Source organism: Colossoma macropomum, unplaced genomic scaffold (assembly GCF_904425465.1).
Source record: "Colossoma macropomum unplaced genomic scaffold, Colossoma_macropomum, whole genome shotgun sequence".
In the NCBI taxonomy this organism is placed as follows: Eukaryota; Metazoa; Chordata; class Actinopteri; order Characiformes; family Serrasalmidae; genus Colossoma; species Colossoma macropomum.
The window spans coordinates 26,502,825-26,528,198 of record NW_023494799.1 but is presented as its reverse complement, the minus strand read 5'-3'; the positions used below and the strand labels follow the sequence as shown (position 1 = coordinate 26,528,198).

Here is a 25,374-nt window from a genome sequence, read left to right as displayed (position 1 = left end):
ACTGAAAATATCTAGTATGACTGCGGCTTTAAACAATTAGCCATCTTTAGAGGGCAGATTATAGCGAATGTAATTTTCCTGTGCTTACACATGGGTCTGCTTCCTGGTCCAGTTCTGGTTCCAGGTATCTCCTGGCCATTGCGGTCGACACACCAGCACTGACCAGTGCTGCCATGGCACTGTGTGGGCTCATACTCTCCGTAGCTGTCACAGGTGGGCACATACTGGCCGACCGCGGGGCGTGGGCGGAAGAAGAAGTATCCCCCTGATGAAGCAGCCAGCGCGGACTCTCTGTGCTGCTCACAGGCCATCTTCTCACGCTCTGAAACGAGGAAAACAACTGAGCAACAGGTGCAGAGACTATGCACAAACACACACTGAAGGCAGGTTTAGGGATGTGGACAAGCCACATGTAGTTACTGGGACAGGCCTGTAATCTCAGCCTCTCTGTGGTTCACCTCATGCCAGTCATCTCCCCTACACAGTCCAGCCACAGTCATAAACACATACACATCCAATGTACTCTAAACTGTTACACAACTAAAACTATGGAGGAGTTACTCAATCAAGAAGGATAAGGGCACAAATAAACGAGTACCAATGTTATTAATGTAAAAATGTTATTAAAATATTAATAAAACTATAGTGTAAATGTAAACACAGATGTTATCATTGAAAAGTTTGGAATCACTTGTCACAATATTAAAGGAATGGTTCACTTTAGTTTAGCACTGAAGCTACAAGACTAACATTGCTAATAAACACTAGAAATCAATAGTCACCCAAATCTTTTATGTAAAAACATCCACAAAAACCTCTCTCAACCCACTCAAACTGCATCCAACTTCTCATTAAGGCTGTGCAGACGTCTCTGCATTCTGCTAAATGTGGTTTAAGACACAGTATGACTTCATAGTGTAGCTGAACACTGCGGGCAGCCACTTCAATCAAAAGGGGTTTCGCTGTATTCCGATCCTGATTATTTTTTATTCATTTTTATGGTTCACAGTAAGTCACACTGTGTCCTTAACCACACTGACAAGCCTGCACAACCTTAATGAAGATCTGGATGTGGTTTGAGAGCTACTGGGGACATATTTACAAAAAAGACTTGGGTGACTATTTACTTCTAGTGTTTGTTGGCACTGTTGGCCATGTAGCTCCAGCACTAATTTGGACACCAAATATGTCTTAACTGATAGACTTCATCTAGAGAAAGTGGAAAATTGTGTATATATGTTATTTTTTCAAACCATTCCTTTAATTTCTATTATTTAATATGCAATAATATCTTATAAAATGTAAATATAAATATTGTAAACTAGACATCAAAAGGTATTTTAAGATGTTCTGTTCAATATTTCATGCATTTCTGAGAACAAGAAGAAATAATTAAATAATAAATGACAATTATTTTTTATTATCTGTTTTTGGCCGTTATCTGACTCAAAATTTGATCACCACTTTTTAAATATGACTCATTCTAGATTTTGATTTATTATAAATTTGTGTATGTTATGCAGCTTTCTCAATATATATGGAATCATGTACAGCATCTTTTTATATTCTCATCACACAGATAAATGAATAATTATAGTAATTATTATTGTATCTGCATCCAGCCTGTTGAAAACATTGGTTCCAAACTTTTGAATGGTAGTGTACAGTGTTTGTGATGGTTTTCAGTCATCCAGGTAACTGAACTGTCTAATAGACATACGTCAAGGATGCCAAACTTTTGACCACTCATCTGAGGGGCTTTGTCAGCTGACTTACAACTACTACAGTATAAATGAAATAGTATACAAAGTATACAGTGCAGTACCTGTACAGCAGCGCTCAACACAAAAAGAGTAAACAACGCATGTGGAATGGTAAAAAAAAAAAACAATATAAGCCAACAGAACCTCAGAAGGACAACAGGACTATTTACCAAAAGTAAACAAGTCCTGATTTTTTTTCAAAGCACCGTAATAATGTGACACATATAAGACTACATTCGCAGCCAATCTAATAACACATGCAGCAAAGATATTCACTGTTACGTCTTGAGCAGGAATGCTGATTTATGGCTGAGACAATTGCTTTTGGTTGAGAATGTTATCTTTGTTTTTAGTCTAGAAGATTTAAATCAATACTAAGACCTAACGAAGCATAATGTATTGAAAGTTCAATATGTTTTGAATACTGTAGCACAGTAACCCATTTAGTTCTTTATGAAAGAATTTAACTGTGTTGAAAGATGCTTTGTTTTATGCCTTGTCTTACACCAATTATTTAGATAACTAAATAATTTAAAATTTTAAGTATTGGTGTTGCTAAAAACAAAATGTTAAAGGGGAATTCCACACATTTTTTAAAATCTCTACAAAATTTAAACACTTAAGATGCACACAAAGTCATTCAGAGTGGTTTAATGTGAAATGATTGGTTCTAGAGAAACTTCCAGTGTCATTGTTCACAGTGGTGGTGAAAGGAACCAGATGTCTGAAGAGTTTAACGCTTCTAAAAGCTCCATCACAGAAAGTTATTACATGAAATGGTTATGAATCCACTGCCTGATGTCAAACATTGTTTAATGATAGTTTTTAAATAAGATTTTGGCTTAAAACGTCCATTTATGGCAGAGAGGTACATGCAGGGTGTTGTAAGGCTAAATAGTCCCAAAAGAAAACTCATTTTTCAGATTTCCAACTTTTTAAGCATTATCAACATAACATATAAAAACTCAGACATGCGTAGGTTCACTGTTGGTTTTGGATAGTAAATAAAATGTCTGTATTTGTGTTATAGACACTGTGACCCCTGGTTCCTATCACCACCACTGTAAAGAAATCATAGTAAGTAAGTTTCTCTATGATGTACCATTTCATGCCAAACCACTGTGAATGACTGTTTAGAACCCACCATTGAATTATACAGGAATTTTGAAGAATTTGTGGAATTCCCCTTCAATTAGGCTGTAATGACTAATATTTTTCTATACAATGAACATTAGGTCATCAGATCATGACAAATATTTGTTTTTTCAGTGTTATTTTGGTGTTGACTATTGTGATGCCACACTTGGTATCAGTATTCTATTCAAAATTCTAGTATGACACTTCTCTGAGAACCAGCTCAGTAAACAGTGCTGGCATGGAGTAGAGCAGGGGTCATGATGTGTGCAAACAACTCGAGATGACATAAGATCGATATTCCTCCAGGAAAGAGGAGGCTCAGCTGCACAGTCCAGTTATTTCTGAAAAAATGCCAATTTTTAACTTTACTTAGACCTATGTGACCCTTCTCCACCCTTTCGCCCAGTTTCACTGCGACACTTGTGGGAAAGTCGCAGAGGAGCTTAAAAAAACTCCAAACCAAACCACTACAAATCATCACAGTCATAAAATCTCCGAAACCCGTTTTTTATAAGAGAACAAAAAAGGTGACTGTAGGAGAAAGAAAAAACCTTCTTAACTTTAATGAATGACCATGAAACCAGATACTAGTCCACTATTTCTGAAACCCTGCATTTCTATCATGAAATGTTCATACAATGTAAAGGACCAGCTGGTGTTTTTAAATAGTGTAGAAAAAAAACATTTAATTAATTAAAATGGACAGCAACAAACAAAAGATCATTAGAATCAATCAGAATATTTAGTAAGGTATGCAAACATTTTTAGAAATTTGAAAATTGAAATACTAGTTTGGTTTTAATGAAACTAAATGTGCTGAGAGGGTAAGGCTTGGTGGTATTGTGAGGCTGTCACCATTTCTGTCACAATTTTAATACATGATTCTAAAAAAAAATATATTAAAAAGTTACGTTGTAAACAAATTATGTTTTCAATGAACCAGACTAGTGATCATTTGAGGAGTGATGGTTATCAGGGTTATCAGGGTATTATAAGGCATTATAAAGCTGTGTTTAGCGGTCTGATGATTCTCCACAAAAGGGAACGATTAGCAGTCCAGTTGCTTTTTGTATGTCTTTGAAAAAGAAGAAATCCACACCAGCAGGATCTGACAAAAGCATATAATATTAAAATTCATATTGTAGCATTATCCTAGCGGTGGTCCTCAGGCTACTTATAAAGTCAAGATTTCACGATTAAACACTGTTACATAATGATCTATGTGACATGACAAGTTCTATGGCTAACTCAAAACAGTGCTAAAGAATTCTTAAAATGGCATTAACTTAAAAACTTGCAGACACCCTTATAATACATATTTTAACACTTATTTACAGTTGCACATAAAATTTTATTTTTTTTATTAAATTATTTTTTAAGTGAAAATAAGTTAATATACCCTCTAGATACCCTCTCCCATGTGTCAAACATAAGGCCTGCAGGTCATGTCTGGCCTGTGAAATTATTTTTATTTTCTATTAATATTAGCCTGTTTCAACATGAGCTGCACTACAATCCCCAGCATGCATTGCAACGTAATGTGCACTCCCACCCCCTTCCCCCAACAACAGTCTGAGACAGCAGCTCAGAAACAAAGGATGCCATGTGTGTTCTTCTAGTAGGGGTGGGGGAAAAATCGATTCTTAGATGCATCGCGATGCGGACGTGGACGATTCTGAATCAATTCACAAATGTCAAAAATCGAATTCTAAATTTAATTTGTAACGTAATGTTGACAGAACGCAAAAGGCGGAACTTGGAAGTGTGGAAGTGCAGCGCCTGGACGGTCTGTGGCAGCACATAACAAAAACACACACGGATGAGTGAGAAATCCGACCGGCTCCCTCTGCATTAAAGCCAGGTTAGATCAGGAGTCACACCACAAATGATAAGAAGAGCCATTTTGTCCTTTCAGCAAAAATCAAACCACCTTGGGAGCCACAACATTTTATATCCAGTATGTCTCAGTATGTGCTGATGTCGTAGTATAGACTAAAAAATATAAACGAAAACGCACTTATTTTGCTCTGCTTTAAGATTTAGCTATAGCTGCTTTCCTTCCATCTCTGCCAGAAAACTTTTCTTCAAAAGTAGATCAGCTTATTGTAAAATGTCTCTCAACGTTCGACTGTTTTACGAGGCTGAAGTCGCTTCTTATTTGCCAGCTTGTTGTTCGAATTTTACCATTCCACCTTAAATTCTGACTGAGGCACCGAATGTAAGTGCGGCACCGTTTAAAATTCGAAAGAGAAGCAACTTCATCTTCGCAACTTTTTAGTGTTTGACAGTCTCTCGTTGCAGATTTGATGTACCAGGTAAACAACTGCGCTGCTTACAAATGCGAATAAGTCCATTCGTCTCCAAATGTTCGTCTTAAATCCCTCTCTTTGCCTTTTCGTTAGCTACTAGCTAGGCAAGACTGCATTGCTATGTGACCTGCAGTCTGCACGCCAGCCTTCAGGGTTATAGGGTGTTGAAATAAGACAACAATTAGAACGATCAGTAGAGCTTCATTTTGCTGAAAATGAGGATTATTTTATTTTTATCAGTACATGGACGCACTCTGGCTTCCACTCGGGTCCCTTTTCCCTTCTATGATGGATAAGAGTCATACTATACGCAAGTTGTGTCACACTAAACTATTTTGAAAACGACAAACATGAGAAACCAGTTTCCACCAGTTTTCCGTCCAGTTGTACTTGCTGCCAACCAGAGGACCATCGAGCAAGTGAGGTCAAAACTTCTAGCCAACTCGGAGGCAAATTACAAATTCTATCGCAACTGTTATTGCCAAGGATTTGCCTCCGTACTCAGTCGTTCAGAAACAAGGCTTCCCCCCCCATAAACACTCTCTACAATGAGACCAAAACCGAAATTATGAAATAACTGAATAAAAAAAAAGCAGCAGCTTCTCGTGCTCCAAACAAGAGCGCTGAATGAGAGCCTTCTAGTTCACTTGCCAAATCACTTCCATTTGATTTATTAAAAAAGATATTGGAAGTAAATTCATTATGGATCATTACAAATACTTTGCTTTAGAAGTACCAAGTCCTCACACAGTGAGAAAAAAGAAATCCTGTATAGAAAAAAAAGATGCATCGATAATTGTTTTATAATCGCATGGCAGCCTCTGAATTGCAACTGAATCGAATCGTGAGGTGCCTAGAGATTCCCACCCCTAATTATAAGTGCCTATATTTTGCTATTGCAGTTTTGGCATATTTTTAATAAACAACGGCCAGTTCAGGTCACAGCAAAATGTTTATTAAAATGAAATAAAACAAAAGATTTGATGAGATTTTTTATATGGCCATTTTAGTGGTTTAGTTTGACACCCCTGCTCTAGAGACACCACACTTCTGCACATTTTAATGTACAATTATTGTTTATTTGCCAATTTTAACATAGTGGAGAAAAAATATAAAACATATAATGCGGCCCTTTTAATATGTCTGTATGTTGTACCACTGTATCAAACATTTCTCCAATCACATTTGTTTATTCTATAGTTTTTAAATATTAAATAGTTCTGATTTGTACAATCAGAACTATGTGCACTTTGAGATTTAATGAATTTGATACGAGACGTCTACAGGGAGGAGGAGGAGGGGGCAGATGTGTGCACATGCACACAAATCCAAAACTTGGACCCAAAAATGCTCCCATTCATGAACAGTGAATCACAGAGACACATACTGTACGCAAATCAGAAACAGAAAGAAGCCTGTCTGTCTTTCCTCCAGTCTCACACTCATATCTCAGACAGAGGACGCCAGTGTGTTCCTCTACATCCTACACACACGTACACAGACAGAAACACACACACACACAGTGCGAGCAGAGCGGGGGTCTCTGTGTGTGTACAGCTCTCTCACTGATTCACAGCTGCTTTACACAACCGGCAATGATTTACCACTGTTTACACGTCCTGTTATATCTGTTTATGATGTGTTTAGAACTGTAACTGCAGTGATTCAACTCTACTCCACCACCTTCGCTGAGTCTGTACGAGAAATCTGTCTCTCTCTGAGTAACACAGATGAAGACAACAACTTCACTGTAAACAAGTAACAATTTTCACACACTTCTTCCTGCTGTCTGTGCTCCTGTCTCTCTCTTTCACTCTATATCCCTCTTCTTCCTTTAAATGTCTACCTGTTTCTCTTTCTGCCGCTATACTCTTACTCCAAACACTGTCTACTTCACTATGTACTGGTTGGATTTTTGTAGGATAGTAACATTTCAAATGCAACAATAAAGTTTTCCACTAAACTTAGAACAATGAATTGCCCCACAATTGCCTTTATCAGCCCTACATTTTTGTTCCTAATTTGCAAAGGCAGCCATTTAGAACGTTTTAAACTGCAGCAGCCTATGAAGGCTCCTCACCTTCAACTTCATATGGCAGCCAGCGGTCACTTAGTGCAAGCAGTGAAGATCCCACACGTCTTTTTTCAGCAATTCTACATCACAGTACATCATCTGAGTTAACTAGCAGCGCAACAAAATAAATTCTAGGCCAAAATCACAACCCAATTTCAGGACACACTAAGGAGAAAAAACAAAATTTAAATGAAATAAAAACAAACATTACATAAAATAAACTTTCTAAAATGATTACGCTGTCACGTTTGTGATTTATTTTTTTATCATTTCAAAAAAAGACTACAGATAGTGTCGGGGTGCTAGCAGAGATTTTCCTTTCTGCTTCTGTCACTTTGCTGTATTTTGCATATCAAGAGAGATTTATTTTTAAGTAGAATCAAACCTGGAATGGAGTTTTTGAACCTCCTTTTGATGAACAACGATTACAAATCTCTTATCCAATGTCCCTAGTAGAAATTTATTTGTGCTGATCCGCTGCTGCTCTAACTGTTTGAACACCTCCGCAGAAAAGAGAACACAGTCGTCATCTTCTTAAATTTTCTGTTCCGCCTTAAATGGAGCAGCAGTTACATTCTGGTGCCCAGAATCCATTGATTGTAACTGCCTCACCATTTAAGGTAGAGGGGAGAATTCAATAAAAAGCTGGCAAACAAGAAGAAAATGAGGGAAAAGAATAAACCATGTTTTTAATCATTTTCTCATTTTCATGACCTTAACGATTTGTAAAGTAGGAGACTGAGGGCTAGTGCATGCTTCATGTGAAGCCAGCCAACTGCCACTAAAACAGCGTCAATGGACAGCTCAACATGCTTAGAGGAGAATGCTAACTGCTAATTCTAGTAGGTCAGCTAGCAGATGCTCGTGCTGGACAGCATCACACTGAGCCAAGGGGGGGCGGGAGTAATATCCTACCCACCCACAGAGAGAGCAAGGCCAATTATCCTCTCTTGGTCTCCCGGACACGGACTGACGCTTAGAGGGCTGTGTCACTCGGGAGCTTCAATTATTTCTTGTTTACTTTTGTCTTTCTATCTTCAAAGAGAGGAAGTTTGTGTTGTGATACTGAGACATAATAAAGAGCAGAGGATGTGCATTAGACGAGTAACGGTTTTATCCAGTTGGATGCATTGAATCATACTGTATGTGCTCATATCCTGTTTGTGCAGAGTGTAGCAAGACATAAAAAAAACAGTTGAAGAACTGAAATACAATCAGAACGCTTTACTACAATTAACTATCAAAGGTACTTTTTTATTATCATACTCACAATTTAGAAACTCATAGCAAGATCTGTTGCCTACTAGCAATTATGACATTGTGGTGCTGTTTATGTGCTCATAATTATAGTTTCATCAGGGCAGCCCTGACTTTTCAAGCCGGAGTCATGAAAAAGGTCACAGTGATTGCTTGTTTTGTAATGTACACTGATTGTATTTTAGTTATTCAGCAGCTACATATGAACTCCACAGACATTTTTTTTTAATGGCTTTCAAGTATATGAGCATATACAGTGTGATTGGGTGTTTCTAACTTCTTGCGGTAAAGAGGAAGCAATGTTTTCAGAGGACTGGTGGTCTGCTCTCACTGTGGGCTTGCTTGTTTAATGTTTACTGTACTTCATGCAATATAATGAGTACTTTATTTGCTCCAGTCTGCTGAATGTAGTATTTGATGCCTGTGCGTTAAAGACTCATACTGAACCATACTGCAAGTTAAACTGTATTGTGACACTCTTAATGAATACATATTATATCATACCTAAGACCTCCAAGTAGGAACTTTGCAGCGCCTGAAGGCAGCATTAAAGTGTACTTGAAGTACTTAAGACATACAATGTGTTGTGTAATTATCTGCTGACAGTTGTTCAATTGCACACACACTCTGGAATAGCATCACACAAGAGTCTAAGTCAGCATGGACAACGCCATGTGTGGGCTAGAGGGGTATAAAGTCCTCCAGCATTGGGCTGTGGAGCAGTGGAATTGTATTCTCTTGAGTGATGGAGCTCCATCCAGTACCTTTGGGATGTGTTGGAGTTATCCAGAACTGACCATCCAACATCAGTACCTGACTTAACTAATGCTCTTGTGGCTGAATGCAGTCAGATCCACACAGCAATGTTCCAACATTCAGTGTAAAGCCTTCCCAGAAGAGTAGAGGCTGTTACTGTAGCAAAGGAGGACACTCAAACACTCTGGTGAGCACCTACCTGATTCAGGTGTGCAAGTGAAGCCATCACCATGAAAACGTGGACGGCACTGGCAGGTAAAGGAGCCCTGTGTGTTGTAACAGACAGCATCTTTATGGCAACGGTCAGTCTGACATTCGTCAATATCTATGAAACACAAAGAGAAAGAGAAAAATAAAAAAAAACATCTAAAAACTGCATATTATCCCATTAATTACCTTATAATGAAAATACAAAACAAACAATGCACAGAGTGTACGTAAACAATCAGTATGTAAAAGTTTGGGCGCCCTCGGTCAAATTACATGCTGTTGACTGAAGTAAAAACAAGTTACAGAGAAGACGCTTCTGCAAAATAAAAAATAAATCTGGCGTGTGCAAAAGTCATGGCACATTTCCTATTTAATTTTTTTTCCAATATTTTAAATTCAGAAAAAACAAAAGTGTGTTCTCTGTAAAGGATGTGTTAACTTACTGTCACTGTAACTTGACTAAGCGTTTTTCAAACCTTTGCATATGACTGTACATTTCATTTGAAACACATGGTCACCGTTTCACTGGTTCACTGTCTGAAAAAGGCAGCTGCTCTTTACACTGAGTGAACATTTCGTGATTATAGGGCCAACAGAAGTGGAATAAGGTCTCATGACATTAACAAAGTTAACAATGTTCTTTTTCTTCTGCTACAGACCCCATTTTGGAGATACAAGGTTTTGTTATGACAGAGATGATATACAGTGCAGATAATGCAAGCCAGTCAGACATTCTCAGAGAAAGAATTTCACCACAAGTTGGGTGTTGTCTAAAAGTGGTTATCACACAAGCAGAAGTGAAGAAAGGGGATTTCGGGGGGCTCGGGAGGGGAGTAGAAGCTCAGCACATCTGTGGAGCGCCTGGGGTCTGAGCATTTCCTGTCCTGCAATCTGCACTTCCTCTCCCCTGGGGACGGAGCGTGGGGGTGCATACCATCTAGAGAGCCTCATGCTCCTGGACAGTGTGTTGCTGGGCTAATGTGAACAGAGTTCAGGGAGAGGCTAGCGTGTGGCCTTTCCTACAGCTAAATGAACAGTACAGTTTTAATGCTTCACTCTGACTGTGAACAAATGGTGTGAATAACATTAAAAGCTACATTTTTAATTACTTCAAACATAAAGCAGTAGTATGACAAAAAATCTAATTTCCCCAGTCTCCCCATACTTAAAATGTAGCCAATCAGCCAAGACAAAGCTTGCCTAAATTATAAACTTGCCATGGACTGCGTCGAGACATTAAATAATCTCAACGGACTTTGTTCACGTGGTGTCTGACACTTTATCTATAAAAATAGAAGTATGAAAATAGAAACGTTTTTTTGCCTATATTTTTTCCATTTTTATATTTAAAAAAAGCAATCAAATCCACAGACATTACATATTCTCAATGGACTACTTTATAGATAACAAAATGCAATCAAATCCACAAGACAATGAGTGCGTTTACATGCATTCAATAATCCGATCATAATCGTATTTCTGCAGTTACCCAATTATTCAAATAGTCATGTAAACAGCATAATCCGATCTAGAAATCCAACAAAGAAATCCAATAAAGAGAGCTGGATTTTATCTCAGTAATCAGATTTCTCAGCGCATGTAAACTCTTACTCAGATTTCTTTCCGACTTCTCAGTTTGCACATGCACGAGAACAGACAGCGGTACCGGAAATAAGCAAGCAGTGTTGCTGCGAGACGCAGCGAAACACTTTTGGAGCGACACTGAAACCAAACACGAAATACAGGATTTAAATATTCTTCATCTTCTAGATGACATATGTTCATATTTTCAGGTTAAGTCGCGTCATGTCAAGTTCCGGGTTTACGCACATTGTGTGAGTTTGACATTCTGTGAGTTTACTGGTTGACTGCAAAGCAGAAATCTGATTACTGCCTGAGTCATGTAGACCTGGAGTTTCCCCGTTATCTGATTACTCAAGTGCATGTAAACGTGTTGATCGGATTACTGACAAAATCTGATTTTCTGCAGTTATTGGATTATTAAGTGCATGTAAACGCTCGTATTATCTCAATGGATGTTGCTGCCGTGGTGTCTGACACTTTTTGCCATACTGTTATCTATAAAAAGAATCCCCAAAGGTATGTGCAACACCTAAAAACGGAAGGAGCAGCTTAAACTCTGAATTTTGCTGATATTTGTTCAGTTATTATCAATAACATTATATCACACACTGCCAGAAACCACATAAGCACCTTGAGTGTTTGATGTCTGTGTTACATGTTAGATCCATTAGCCTCATGGCTCCAGTACAAAACCAGAAGAAGTAAACTTTGGAAACTAAACATGTCTTGGCTAACCAATTACATTAAGAAAAGAGGGAAAATCTGCAGTATTTTTTTTTGCAGTAATGTGCAGCAGAGAAATTGATTTTAAAAGTGTCCCACATCTTCTTCAGTTAGTTATTGAATTCCCCCCCTAGAAAGGACACACTACCCTGGCAGCTCCTGCCATCTCCGGAGAAGCCTGGCAGACAGGAGCAGACGTAAGAGGATCCTCCAGTATAGCTGCACTGTGCACGCTCCCGAATGTCACAGTCATGAGTCCCCCTCTCGCAGTGATTGATGGGATGGTCCACTTCTACAGAGGAAACAAAAACATCATGAAAGTTTTAAATGGAAACAAAAGGCTTAAAATGTTGAAACAGAAATGACTCCAATCAGGATTTCTTTCTTTGCAGAATGCCGTGCAGAGTAAATTAACTACCAGCGTAACTGAGCACTGGCAGTGGAATCAATCATGTTTTCATTTACAAATGTGTGGGACTAATTTTGTGAGAGAAAAAAGGTCAATCTCGTGTTTAATCATTAAGAAATTACACTCATACATGGCTTTATTTAGCCTGACGTCTTTTTCCTGAAGTCTTTTTCTCTTTCTTTTGTTATAAAGTGTAAGAACAGCGAGAGCAACGTTGTTGCTAACAGGCTAGCGTGCTAATCAGCTCTTCACCTCGTCTACGTCTTTAAAAGTAAAGAAATTACAAATTAATATCAAGCTGTCAACAATTAATTAATCGTATTTCAGAAGCTACAAAAAATGCACATAAAAATATTGTAGCACTTCCATTATTTGACCAAATTCAGATATATTTTTCTTTGGCTTTTCTACAAAACAGATGGATTCAGCTCAGTATCAGAGTCTGACTCCCCGCTTTTTACACTCCAATCAAATCCTGAAGAATAAAATAATGTTGTGTCCACATTTATTTCCCGCCTGCGTAGCCTGTTTTACTTGGACATACATATTGTGAAGGAAGAAAAACGATCTCTGATTTCCGTCAATTCATGTTGATGGTAATGTCTTTTACAAGCTTTGAATGTTTAATCTAAAACGGGCAAAAAACGCTCGTGCGCATTACTGTTAGCTTAGTGCTAACATTCTATTAGAAATCCCATAATGGGCTCTAAAAGAGATGAGTTTTGACAAGTTGGCCCAAACTAATATTCAGTGTCTGCACTGTGAAAGTCTCCACACATTTAGTTTCTTTCATCTTTCAGTTTGCTTTCATTCTGTACCACACTGGTGTATGTGAAAAGAAAAAAAAATATGCAAGGAAAAAAGTCAGAAAAAAGTTATCATCGTGTGAAACTAAAACAAACAGAAATAATCAGGATATAAACCGAATTTAAATGTATTTGAATTGCATAATTACCTTTAAACAACACACCAAACGCTAGTGGTCTTAGTGGTACGCGTTCATGTATATTTGACAGCACACACAAAGTGCGACACTTACGGACACAGGTATGTCCATCACTGGCAAACTGGAAGCCCTCCATGCACTCGCAGCGGAAGGTTCCGGGCTGATTGTTGCAGACGGCGTGAGCTCCGCAGACCTGAGGCGTCTCTCTACATTCATCAACATCTATGAGAAATTTAAGTGAAAATTACATTAGAGTCAGCATTTCCTTTAGTGCACATGTGGCACAGTCAAACATTCCCACAGTAAAACTCCACACTGACCCTAAAATCTTGGGATACTACAAACACATTAAATGTCTTAATTTGTATTTGTTCCTCATCAGTGATACAGCAAACAAGTTAGTCTCCAAATGAAACAGTTTTGCTATTCTTCAAAAAGAACCAACCGCAAACATTCTGCCACAGTCTTAGTCAAGACAAATACACACAAAGATCTTGATGAAACAGGATAAAACACGCTGGGAGTAAAATCAACATCTTGAATGTATTTCTTCAAAAAATATCTTCCTATGAATTCCAGTGCGGATTATACATAGTCAGTGAAGGGTGGGCCATTTACTTCTATTGTCTAAAGTAGATACTTTGGGAAAAAAGACTATATGACCAGCCAAATACTATAAAAGATTAAATGATTTTTATTCAACATTTCACATACCACACTGCACTGAAACCAATTAACCAGGACTGTAATGAAACCAGTGAGCTGATTGGCTCTTTTTCGTGAAGGGCGGGACTTTCTCCACAAACAGGCGCCATGTTGAGCGTTACGAGCATTCTCATTTATATTTTAACCAGTGACAGGTCACCTCATTTAGAATATCTCTGATTGAGTTTCAAATGTTTTATAGATCTGTACTTTCTTGCAAAGACTAAATTCAATTCAAAAGGTCATTTCCACAAAAGACAAATCAAAAATTCCTGGGCTGTCTGTAGTAAAGTTTAAAGAAATAGTATGTTAAATTCTGTCAAAATTATGTATTTGAAATAGCCGTGATTAATGAAGAATAAATAAAATTAAGGAATTTAATCAGAAAAATCTGTTTGTATGTCATTTTCTCTATGCAGCCCTGTCAAATTCTATTCTATTCTATTTTATTGTACAATTTGTTATATATATAACCTTTATGTGTGGGTTTGTATAATGATCATAATGATGATTTCAGAAATACTTTCATCCAATATTCTCCCAAGGTTTTTTGAAATGTAAAAACATGTTATAGTGCTCAATTTCTATATGGAACCTGACGGAACCCAGAACTTTCACCCAGAATGTAAAGTTATTGCTACTAATTTTTAAAAAATCCTAAAATTTGCAACGGAAATTCTTTTGACCCTCCACTGAAAAAACTGAATGCACTGCATTTACCTGATTTGAATGTGAAACTAATTTTCATATGAATTAAACACATCAACAGCTCAAATGTGTTGATGTGGAAATGATGTATGATTTGAATGATTTGAATCAATTAAATTAAACGCATTCTTTCAGCGAAATGAGTGTAAACCTCAGGTTAAAGTTCTCACCATAGCATGTTCGTCCGTCTCCCGTGAATCCTGCAGCACACTCACAGGTGAACTGGTTTCCCTGGCCTGGGCGGCAGACAGCATTGGTGTCGCAACCGTGTCTCCCAGTGTAACATGGGTTCTGCTGCGGGGTTCCATCTGAAATAACATCCACAATCTTTTTAAGCCTATTGTGCACACTAGATGCAAGTATTATATAACCACTGTGTCACATTAGAAAGCAGAGGTAACGTAGTTGATTACTCAGCATTCAGTTCTACATGTCTGTAGCCCCCAATCCACATGGATCTCAATGACAATATGCATAGGCATAGTTCCACTGTGGAGAGGGTTACGCTACACTCATTTCCATGGTTACATGGCATCCATTTCCAAGGTTAGGCTACAGGTGATTAGTGTAGTTATGTGGTTGATTTCTATGGCTACATACACCCATTTCCATGGTTATGCTACTCTCATTTATATTATCATACTAGAAGTAACGAGTTATGAGAAGACGGGCATCATTACTAGCTTAATGTGATTATGGTTACAATAAAGAAGTAAAGAAGTATGTTTCAAATCTTCTGACTACTGAGCAGAAAAAGAGGGAAGGAAATGCAAGTCAAGTGATTCTACTTTCTATTGTTCACAATGTTTTGATACCAATGTCTGAACTACACCTTTTTTGATACGTTCTTTTACACATTACAAATGGGAAGTTGGTGTGGCTTAAACTAGAACTGATTAGGAGATTCTGGATGTCGGTATTTTTACAGACTGCAATGGTCTGCAGACTAATCAAGAAGTGGTGACATCAATAACGTACACAAAATTCAGATAGCCAATCAGCAGTCTAGACTCTGAAACAAACACACATACTAGCTCACTGATGCTGAGGAGACCAGCTACTTAGGCGTAGAAATGTATTATTGTCTGATATGGAATTTTTCCAATACTAGCCAGCACTAACTTCAGTTAAGATAAGAGTTTCTGAGCTATGCATTACCAGATAAATTGTGAAACGGACTTGGTCAGCTAACCTTAGCTGCCAGTCTCCTTATCTCCAGCTTCATAGTGTCCCTCCTCTTTCTGAAACCAAAACCAGACTCTTCATATATTAGAAATTCTTAGTTTCCAACCTCAAACTAGCCAGACCTGCTGAGTAAACAACATCACGCTAGCGGCCCTCCTGGTGCTGGGAGCAGACATGTCGCCTGGCTGAGAGACAGCTGCTTATTACAGCATGTGTTTGAAGTCCAGGCCCCCCGACAGGAAGCCTTCCACAGATGTTAGTTCTCTCTGGCTGTAAACTCCAGCTGAGTCAAGCCTGCTTACATAACCTGGCCCCCACACTTGGAGAGTTACCCCTACGGCCCCCCGATCGCCAACCCCCACCTTAGCTCGGGCCTACACCTATATGCACATGGTTACACGCACTCTTACTCTAATGCAGAGGTACGCACGCGTTTGTGGTAGTTTGAAAGTCCAGAAAACAGAGCATTAAGTGTTAAAAATAGGGTCAGGCTGATAGATGATGCCATTGTCCATCATCAAAGGCTGACAGAAATCGCAATGTTGAGCCAGCGTCAGAATGCCACACCCCCGCCAACCCCCAAAGATTAAACGCAAAAAAATAAACGATGCATATTCTGTATATGAACACTGCTGTTGTTAATTTACAGAAATAGAACGTAAATTGACAAAAACAATTTATCAGCTGTACTTCAAAGACATTTGTGTTTCTTAATGGTTGTTACTCTTATTGCTATGGTAAAATATTGCCATAATAATTGCTGAATTACAGCAGAAGGCAGTAATTGTAAGGAATTACATGACTGTAATTTTACAGATTTTTACCATCACTGAGAAAACACACTTTTACTGTTAATAGGTTTTGTCTTGGCATCTACAGCCTGACTTTTTTTTTGGTACAGAGCACATTTCAATCTCACCTACTTTTGTGTGACCCCAATGGTCTTGTGAACTTGTTTAACAAGGACACCAATAAACGGAAAACGAGGGCGAGTCACACACAAAAATACTGCTCCTAATTCATAGCATAGCATTAACGATGACCACACAAGTCACGGCTGGAACAGCAGCACTTTTCCCAGGCAGCTGCAGTGCTGCCTAAGGCAAAACACAGCTAAAGCTTATGAATGAAATCGGGTGTATGAGGATCAGCTTATGTTGTGATGAAAGTAACTGTGCTCTGTTTCAAAACTCAATGTGAAAATTGTATATTTACTTTGAAACTGTTTCTCTGTCTCACTTTTGTCACAGTTGCTGCTGTTATTTTGTAGGGCAGCATGTTTCTCTAGACTTCTAGAAGAAGGCAAAGGGCCCACTTACTGACGGAGCCGATCTTGTTGCTCATTGCGTAGCGAATGAGCTGGTTGGCAGCGTCGTACATGACGAAGACCTGATCCACGCTGAGCTGCTGGCTGGGTGGGATTGAGTGCGAGGCCTCAGCATGGGGGCAGCTCTGAAAACTAACGCTCTGCCTCCACAGGTACACCAGAGTCTGCGTAGAACCGTCGGGGAGGGTCACTGTGTAATCCCGTGTGGAGGAGGAGGTGATCACTGAGGACAGGGAAAAGATAGAGAGAGAAAGGGCAAGAGGGAGAGAACAGAACACAGATGTTGTAGTTCTCGCTCCATCATTTAGTACAGGCGACTTGCTTTTCAGTTTTTGGAAGAAATTACAGGCACTGAAATGAACTGGGTTAATGTTGAAATGTTGGTTGATGACAAACCAAAAGCATTCCATGTTTTGTAACAGAGGTCCGAATCTTAAATCCAGTTTCCAGCAGTCAGAGACCACCCTTCATTTATTTGATGTCCATAAAGTACTGGTTATTCATTGCTAAGGATGTATTTCTGACTAAATTAGATATAAGACAATGCACCTGCATAAGGAAGGAGAAAGTCAAAGGTAGATACGTCAAAAACAAACCGTTTCCAAAACTACAGAAGACAACTCAACACTATGGATCTGAAAGCATGTGTAGCTATCAAGAAGCTCTTACTGAGAAATAAATAGACAAAAACAGTAAAATTTGCTAATTAAAGAGAGAAGCTGCTGGTATTCTCAGAACAATGAACTGATCAGACTTCAACATCACTGAATGTGTTTGGGATAATGGATCATGAAAAGCAGAAAATGCTACCAAATTCTAAGACTGATTTTTGGATGCTGTTGTTAATCTGTTCCAGTCAATGTGCGAAGAAAGTACAGAACAAGAAAAAACAGTAAACAAAACAAGACAAAAAACTCCACAATGTGTGAAAAATGTCTTTAAAAAACTGAAAGTGAGTCTCCTGAAAAGAATGAAAGCTGCAATCAAGGTAAAACGTGGACACACTAAACCTCATGTGCCAAACCCACACAATCCTATCTGGCCCGCAAAAGCTTTTTAATTTTCTATTAATATTAGCTTGTTTCACAATGTGCTGCACTACAGTCCCCAGCATGCACTGCAATGTAATGTGCTCTGACTCTCCTACCCTAACAGCAATCTATGGGACAGCGGTTACACCTCAATTCAACACAATTCTACACCAGTCATATCATCAAGCACACTAGCTTAATTTCAGCTGCAGTTCAACCAACATAAACACTTAACGTCAGCTACTTTTGCTTCATTGTACCGTTAAAAAAAGAAATAAGTTCTTAAGAAGATGGAATTTTGAACTAACGGTGCTGTGATGGGCAAAGAAAGAGGAAACTGAAGGAGGAGTAACAGTCTGATGAGTCAATTAATTAAACAGATCAATTAAATATAGAAATAATTAAAAGCAGACTCACAGTTGCTGGAGTACTGATAGATCTCATAGTAGGGGTCAATCTGGACCGTGGCCCCCTCTGGCACCTCCGGAATCCTCCCCTCCAAATGAGTGCTGACCACCAGATGATCGTGCTCATCAATCCCTTTGAATTCCTGACTGATGGTCAGCTTCTCGCCACCTGGCTGGAAGGTCACTTCAGTCTGCCGTGTGAAAACGCCTCCTGTGGACAGAGGAGCAGAGAGGGGTGAGTGAAGCCAGTGGCACAGGGATATCAGAGCGCAAGGCATGACCTCCAGCATGTGCTTTCACTTCAAACGAGGCCGCTTCTGGGGGACGAGAAGTCAGCTGGAAGCAATGTGCTGGAATAACAGTTGAATGGAAAGCTTTGTGCACAGAGCAGAGAAGGATGAAATGAACTCACGGACATCATCCTCCAACCTCCATACAGACTGAGAAATGAAAAGAATTTGAAGCAGAACCATTCAGTCTTTTTGTTTGCACCATTTCTGATGGAAATGTTTAACTACAGTGATAGAACTTCTTCACCGGGGGAAATTATTGCTCTTAAAGGGCCCATTTCATAGAAAACTGAATTTTGCTCACTTTTTTTGAAATAATAGAGTAACGATGTAGTATGTAAAGACTGCTGAAGTTTTAAAGTGTACTATTCACCCCATAGTCCATAATACATATGTGGAACTTAAGCTTCGAAAACAGCCCGTTTTCTATTATTATTTCTGTGATGTCACAAAAACACATTTACATTTTTATTTCTTACCAGCAACGCTGAAGCCATTCTCATATCCTGGCTGCTCCAGGGCAAAGGCCCAGCCGATGACTCCCCCAATGGAGGAGAGTGGCTGCAGTGAGGGTCCGACGTTGGCTGGGATGGTGCTGATAGCTACATAAGCTCGGCCATCATTGGCAACCACATATGAGTGCAAATCATTGTTGGAGAACTCCACTGGAGTGGGGGAACTCCCGACGTAGATCCTGCCATTTACTTTTCCATTTATCCTCTGGGGTTTTCCTGTTGATTTGGAACAAAATTTGCATTCAAAACCACCAAGGAAAGATTGAATGAAAATAAAATAAAGAAAAATCAATTAAACTTAACACTCTTGGTAAATCAGCAGTGATTTATAGGCTATAAGCATGATGATAACGCACATCTGAAATTCTGCCACTGCTGTTTGCAGTTAGAAACGAGCCTGGCAGACAAATTTATATGCATTTTTGACACACAATGTTTTTATATGTTTTAATGAAGTCTTTTAAAGCATTCCTAGTTCATCTAGGAAGTACTTTTATTGTTTGGCCCTTTTAAAACTTAGCACTCTCAATTATTTGTTAAAATAATCAGTAGATTAGCCGATTACTGGAAACAAGTTTGCTGAATATAAATTCAACATTAAAGATGAGCTTACCCTCAGCAACGCAGTCCTTCCCATTGCCGTAATATCCAGGCTTACAATGGCAGCAGTAACCACTGGTGTAATCTCTGCATTCCGCAAAACTAGAGCACTTATGTCTGTTGGTGGAGCATGTCTCATAATAGGAAAACACTGTAAAAATCCAAAAGGCCACAAATCAAAAAACACCGGCGCGTGGAAAGACAAGAGAATGACGTCATACAGTCTGTCACACAGGACTATGTTGATTAAGCTTTAGAACAGAGAGTTTATTATCGCAAAGGACATCAGGGTTGTAATATGGCTGCAGGCATGAGCCAAAGCCGAGCACAGCAGATCACCAGAGCAGTGATTTTATTTGTGATAATACATAACCTCAAGTATTTTATTGTTTATATTATTTGTTATACAACAGTTCTGCAAAATAAAAGAAAGAAGTAAAGCAAAGAAGCACTAAACTTCGTTTCATATGTGCTTTAATTTAGGCTTTAATTCTGCCAAAGAAGTAGCACCTTTTTGCTTTATGGATAGAGCCATAAAGCTATCACAATATCAGGTTCAGCTCAGCTTTCGGCTCATTTCTCTGGCTCAGCTTTCCGGCTAATTCCGGTTTGTTTAACTTTTTCATCAAAGCTGCTGAATGAAAAGCTTGTTTAGGATCAACAACAGGTTTGAAATGTAAGTGCTATGGTCACTATCTTCTTCATAATTAGACCAAAATGAGCTGCAGGTCAAATGTTATCTTGTTCACACAGCAGGTAAAAGTGGCCCAAATCCGATCTTTTTCTTCATATGTGACACAAATGTGTTATCTGTGTGTCAGTGTGAACATGACTTTGACATTTTCAGTTCCAATTTGAAATGCTTTCATATGTGGTACTGAAATCCGATATGAATCCGATATGTGGCACTGCGACTCAGTCTGAACAGCCAGATAGTAATTCATGCAACTTTAACGTCAATCGTTATAATTTCACACTGCTCATGAAAAGAGAGGAGACTGTGAAAAAAAAAATGAACGTGGCCGTAGGTGAACGAGGCTGCTGCGCCAAAGAACAGTTAAAAGTCTGAAAGCAAAGTTTCAGCACAGGCAGAACACCTCTCAACCAATCAGATTGTACCATCGGAAGTAAGTGCTGTACAATGTACATTACATCACACTTAGTTCCAACCTAATGTGATGGCTAATGTGTGGCTGACAGATGCTCTACGACCACATTTCTAAAATTTCACACTATTCCACCTTATTCACCTGTAACCCTGTAGCATGGGACACCACTTAATGGAACTATTTTTCTTCCCAGAACATAAATAAATCTTCTAAAAATTAAAAATTAATTATTGTTTTAACATTGTCTCTAATAATAAACACCAAGATTCTGTGGTATAATCGCAATAATACACTTGAGGTCAAGCTATACCTTGAGATACTGGCACTTCCTCTCTTATCATGTAAATATGTGCAGTATTACTATGAAAGCCATCAGCCTGTTTTTTAAACACTATTAAAGTCTCTCTCTCTCTCTCTCTCTCTCTCTCACCATTAACATTTAGGTCTTCCTCCTCTTCGTCCACAATCACCACCTGGGGGTTGACTGGCTGGACCACGATAGGCTGTTGTGGTCTGGGGGGCAGAGGGTAGCTAACCTGGGGATAACTTGGCTGAGCTGCGTATGGCGGCACCGTCTCCACATGTGACGGTATTTCTGACCCTGAGGTTGTTTCTGGCTCTGGCAAGGCTGCTGCTGATGTGAATGTTTCTAGTGAGGGTGTTTCCTCAGAGAACGTTTCTGCTTCATAAGGTGGGTAATCTGGGGTCTCGTCTTGTTCAGTGTATGGTTCAGAGTATGTGGGCTCTGGGATCTCAGTGACGCTCTGGACTGGCGCACCCTCCTCTGGGGCTACGGTGGTGACCTGGCCAGGAGTTACGGAGTTGAAGGTGGAGGAGCCGATCTCATACACCCACACACCACGCCTGCCTGAATTCGTTAGTCTGAGGGAAATGAAAAAAATGGCCCTCCTTAAAAGCTGTAGAATAGTGAGACACCCGAAACAGAATGTGCAGAGATGAAGAGCAGAAAAAACACATTAGCCTTTAATCAACAAGCACAGACTGATGGACAATCTACTCTGCATCTGACTCATGAAACTGTTCTACGCCATTGAAACATGCGTCACTGACAATTCCTTTTCAATTGACTGGAAGCAATTGTCTTTTATGGAAAAATCCACCCAGTCGTGGAATACTATTTCATCTGCAAGCAAACAAAGCAAAGAGGTCTGCTAGGACCATTTTGGGTTTATTTTCATTCTGTTATGTTTGCAACAGCTTCTGTGCTGCTTTGTGAACGGTCACCCTAACTAACCCTAACTCTAGAAATAGAAATAAAAAGTTAATCTAAGTTTGCAAACTTCCATTCAAATTTACAAAATATATACTGATATTATTTAAAACTCAATTGCCCATCAATTTAGTACAAGAATTCCCATGTGTACAGTTATTATTATTATTATTATTATTATTATTATAATTATTATCATTATTGTTATCATCAGTGTTTTTATTTCTATTACTGATACTATTGATTATGCTGATAATTTTAATGATTTAACTACAAATCAAGCTTTTTTCAGGCTCAAATTTACAAACATGACAAAAACATGACCAATTGTGAGTTTAACTGCAGATACAATAAAAATGAAATGATGAAAAACAATGTCAGTGAAATCTGCATGTGTTCATTTTATAATCAGACTTGATAGTTTGCAACTTTGGTGATTAATGGCTGCAGCGTTCACACTTACAGCACGAGGTCTCGGACCAAATCCTTGTTGTCAGTGGTAACACGATAATAAGGGCCCTGAGTACTGCTCCAGGAGAACCAGCCCTTAAGCAAACCTTTACTGAAGCCAACCTCAACAGGCTTGATTGCACCCTCTATAAGAGTGGAGTAGTACTGCAGGTCATCTTTTGGGTAGAGCAGGATGGCATAGGTGGACAGCTCTGTGGACGTCAGGACAAGTTGGAAAGTGCTTCTCTGTAAGAGGTCATAATTAATTAGCTTATTTTTAAGAATACAAAGGCAGGCATGTAAATGTTTGTAAGCAAAAATAGGTGAATAAACCATGAAGATTCAGTGAGTTCTCTGAGGTCAGGGGTTGGCCTCAGTTCAGCTCAGTTTGGTTCAAGCCCAACTGATGCAACTCTGCAGGTAATAACTAGGTTTATTAAGTATGTTAAAGCAGGTAAATCAAGAAACTGTGCTGGGCTTCCAGGATCAGTACTGGACACCACTGTAAGTTCCTCACTGGTTCTTGGTTTGGATGTGTGGTTGTAGGAAAAATCTTTAACTTGTGTAGAACCTTTACATTATGTGGAGCTTCTTTAAACTGTACACAACTCATTTAGAAATATAGTTCTACAAAGAACCTCCTATTGAAAGCCAGTCCTCAGGGCTCCCAACATATAGGGGTAAAGCAAAAATATGGGGGGCCTTGAAGACTGGATTGAGAACCACTGCTTTAAGGAACCAAAAGTGGTTCTTCTATAGCCTCACATCATAGAACCCTTTACTTTTTAAAATTGATAAAACCTTTCATGTCTTTGAAGTGCTTGATCATCATCCTTAATTCCATGTGGAAGGACTTGCCTTTTCGTTCAAATCATCTCCTCTTTCTGGAGCTCCATGAGCCATTACGTTCTCCCAGGTCACAATAAGGGCATGGGTGGGCTCGACCTCGTCCTCGTATGGGAAAGCTTGGGTGATCTGCTCTGCAATCTTCTGCAACACGTCTGGACTGCTGTCCTGCCTGAAATAGACTTTCCCGATTCCATCGCTGGTGTCCAAATCCCCAAGGAAAGCAGCAATGATGCCAAATTCAGCAGGCATTTTCCCCAAATACTCGGACTCAGCCGGAGGTTCAGCCACAGACACAAAGCCATTGGTGTTGACCTGCAGACATAACATCACACGTAGGCCGGAATGAGTCAAGGCTACATTGCGACAATGAGACAGAGCTATCAGAGATAAGACACAACACAGGCACAATCATTTGCTTTATACGATATAATGAAGGTCATTTAATGCTGACTTGGACATGCCTGCCGTACAGCAAGGCAAGAGATCACTTTCTTTTTCGCATTTATTGTTCAGCAGGATTGAACTATATATCGATGGTTATTCATGACAATGACCTCTCCAGTAATCTTTAATATGAGTATCCTGACCAATCAGAGTAGCAGATTAGTGTCTATGGGTTCTTTGAGGAATAAAGATGATTTAACAATCATAATGTCACTGTTGGAACAAAACCTTGTACCTTGTTTTTCATTTTTTTTACATATGTTTAAAACGCTAGTCAAACTTTCGAACTTTCATAACAAACAGACCAACAGGCCCAAAGTTTTATTACACACTTCTAAGCTAAAAAAAAAAGCTCAGCCAGTTGGCATTGAAGTCTCTGTTATTAAATAATAAAGCTTAGTATGTAATAAGCCTGAGTATGTAATAAGCCGCCCTGCGATGGACTGGCGACCTGTCCAGGGTGTATCCTGCCTTCCGCCTAATGACAGCTGGGATAGGCTCCAGCACTCCACCGCGACCCAGAAGGATAAGTGGTTTAGACGATGTATGTATGTATGTATGTATGTAATAAGCGTGAGTTTTTAAGGGTTAAACCATTTATCTCTGCAGTGAGTTTGTTTCTGCTAGTAAAAACATCATATTTCATTAGAATAAATACAAACAAATAAAAGTAACAGGACTTTCTTGTCTTCAAAAAAGTAGTTCATATGTTGTGAGTTAGCATAAAGACCACAGGTTTGGTTGGAGATTTCTCCACCACATAGACTTGTTAAATTCCATCACAAGTACTCGTGACTTAAGTTAATAAAAATATTGATTAGGTGAAGCAGGTTTTGGATGCTATCTACAAATACTACTGAACTGCCACAAGGAGAGGTATGGAATGTTTAAACACATCAACATACATAAAATCACTGCTTATTCTATTAATGTTATTTGTGTTGATTGTAATATTATTGTTGTTCTGAATGTAATTTTTGCCCAATTTAACTGCTTTTTACGCTCATTTTCACATAGTACTGTAAATGCAATATGGTATTTTGTTTATTGTCATAGATCAAAACCTTAAATTTACCTTAACATTATATATATAAACTCTATATTTGCATTGTATACACTGCAACCCCTGGTCTTAATCATCACTGTAAAGACATTATTTTACTTCAATGCACCATTTCTGAATGACTGAGTCTGAACTACTTTGTTTTCATCTCAACAATCTATGAAAGTCCCAGCACAACAACATTTTCATTGCTAGAGTGATAACAGCTCCATTTATGTGTTAATAAGAATGTGGAACATACAAAGCAAAATACATGTTTATGTTTACTCCTTTTTATTTTTCAAACATCAAA

The 25,374-nt window shown here is 38.8% G+C and overlaps 1 protein-coding gene across 1 annotated transcript in view; it reads right to left on the bottom strand.

Moving 5' to 3' along the window:
• The window catches only part of LOC118818958 (nidogen-1-like), a 58,940-nt gene that overhangs the window by 18,251 nt on the left and 15,315 nt on the right, over positions 1 to 25,374 (bottom strand). The window contains exons 2-13 of the mRNA XM_036586529.1: positions 23,585 to 23,887; positions 22,740 to 22,972; positions 21,476 to 21,927; positions 19,950 to 20,087; positions 19,301 to 19,552; positions 18,542 to 18,742; positions 17,086 to 17,316; positions 14,752 to 14,889; positions 13,262 to 13,390; positions 11,962 to 12,105; positions 9,496 to 9,621; positions 89 to 322 (exon numbers count right to left, since the gene is read on the bottom strand). Coding sequence (XP_036442422.1) covers positions 89 to 322; positions 9,496 to 9,621; positions 11,962 to 12,105; positions 13,262 to 13,390; positions 14,752 to 14,889; positions 17,086 to 17,316; positions 18,542 to 18,742; positions 19,301 to 19,552; positions 19,950 to 20,087; positions 21,476 to 21,927; positions 22,740 to 22,972; positions 23,585 to 23,887 — 2,581 coding nt within the window. The remainder of the gene's footprint in view (positions 1 to 88; positions 323 to 9,495; positions 9,622 to 11,961; positions 12,106 to 13,261; positions 13,391 to 14,751; positions 14,890 to 17,085; positions 17,317 to 18,541; positions 18,743 to 19,300; positions 19,553 to 19,949; positions 20,088 to 21,475; positions 21,928 to 22,739; positions 22,973 to 23,584; positions 23,888 to 25,374) is intronic.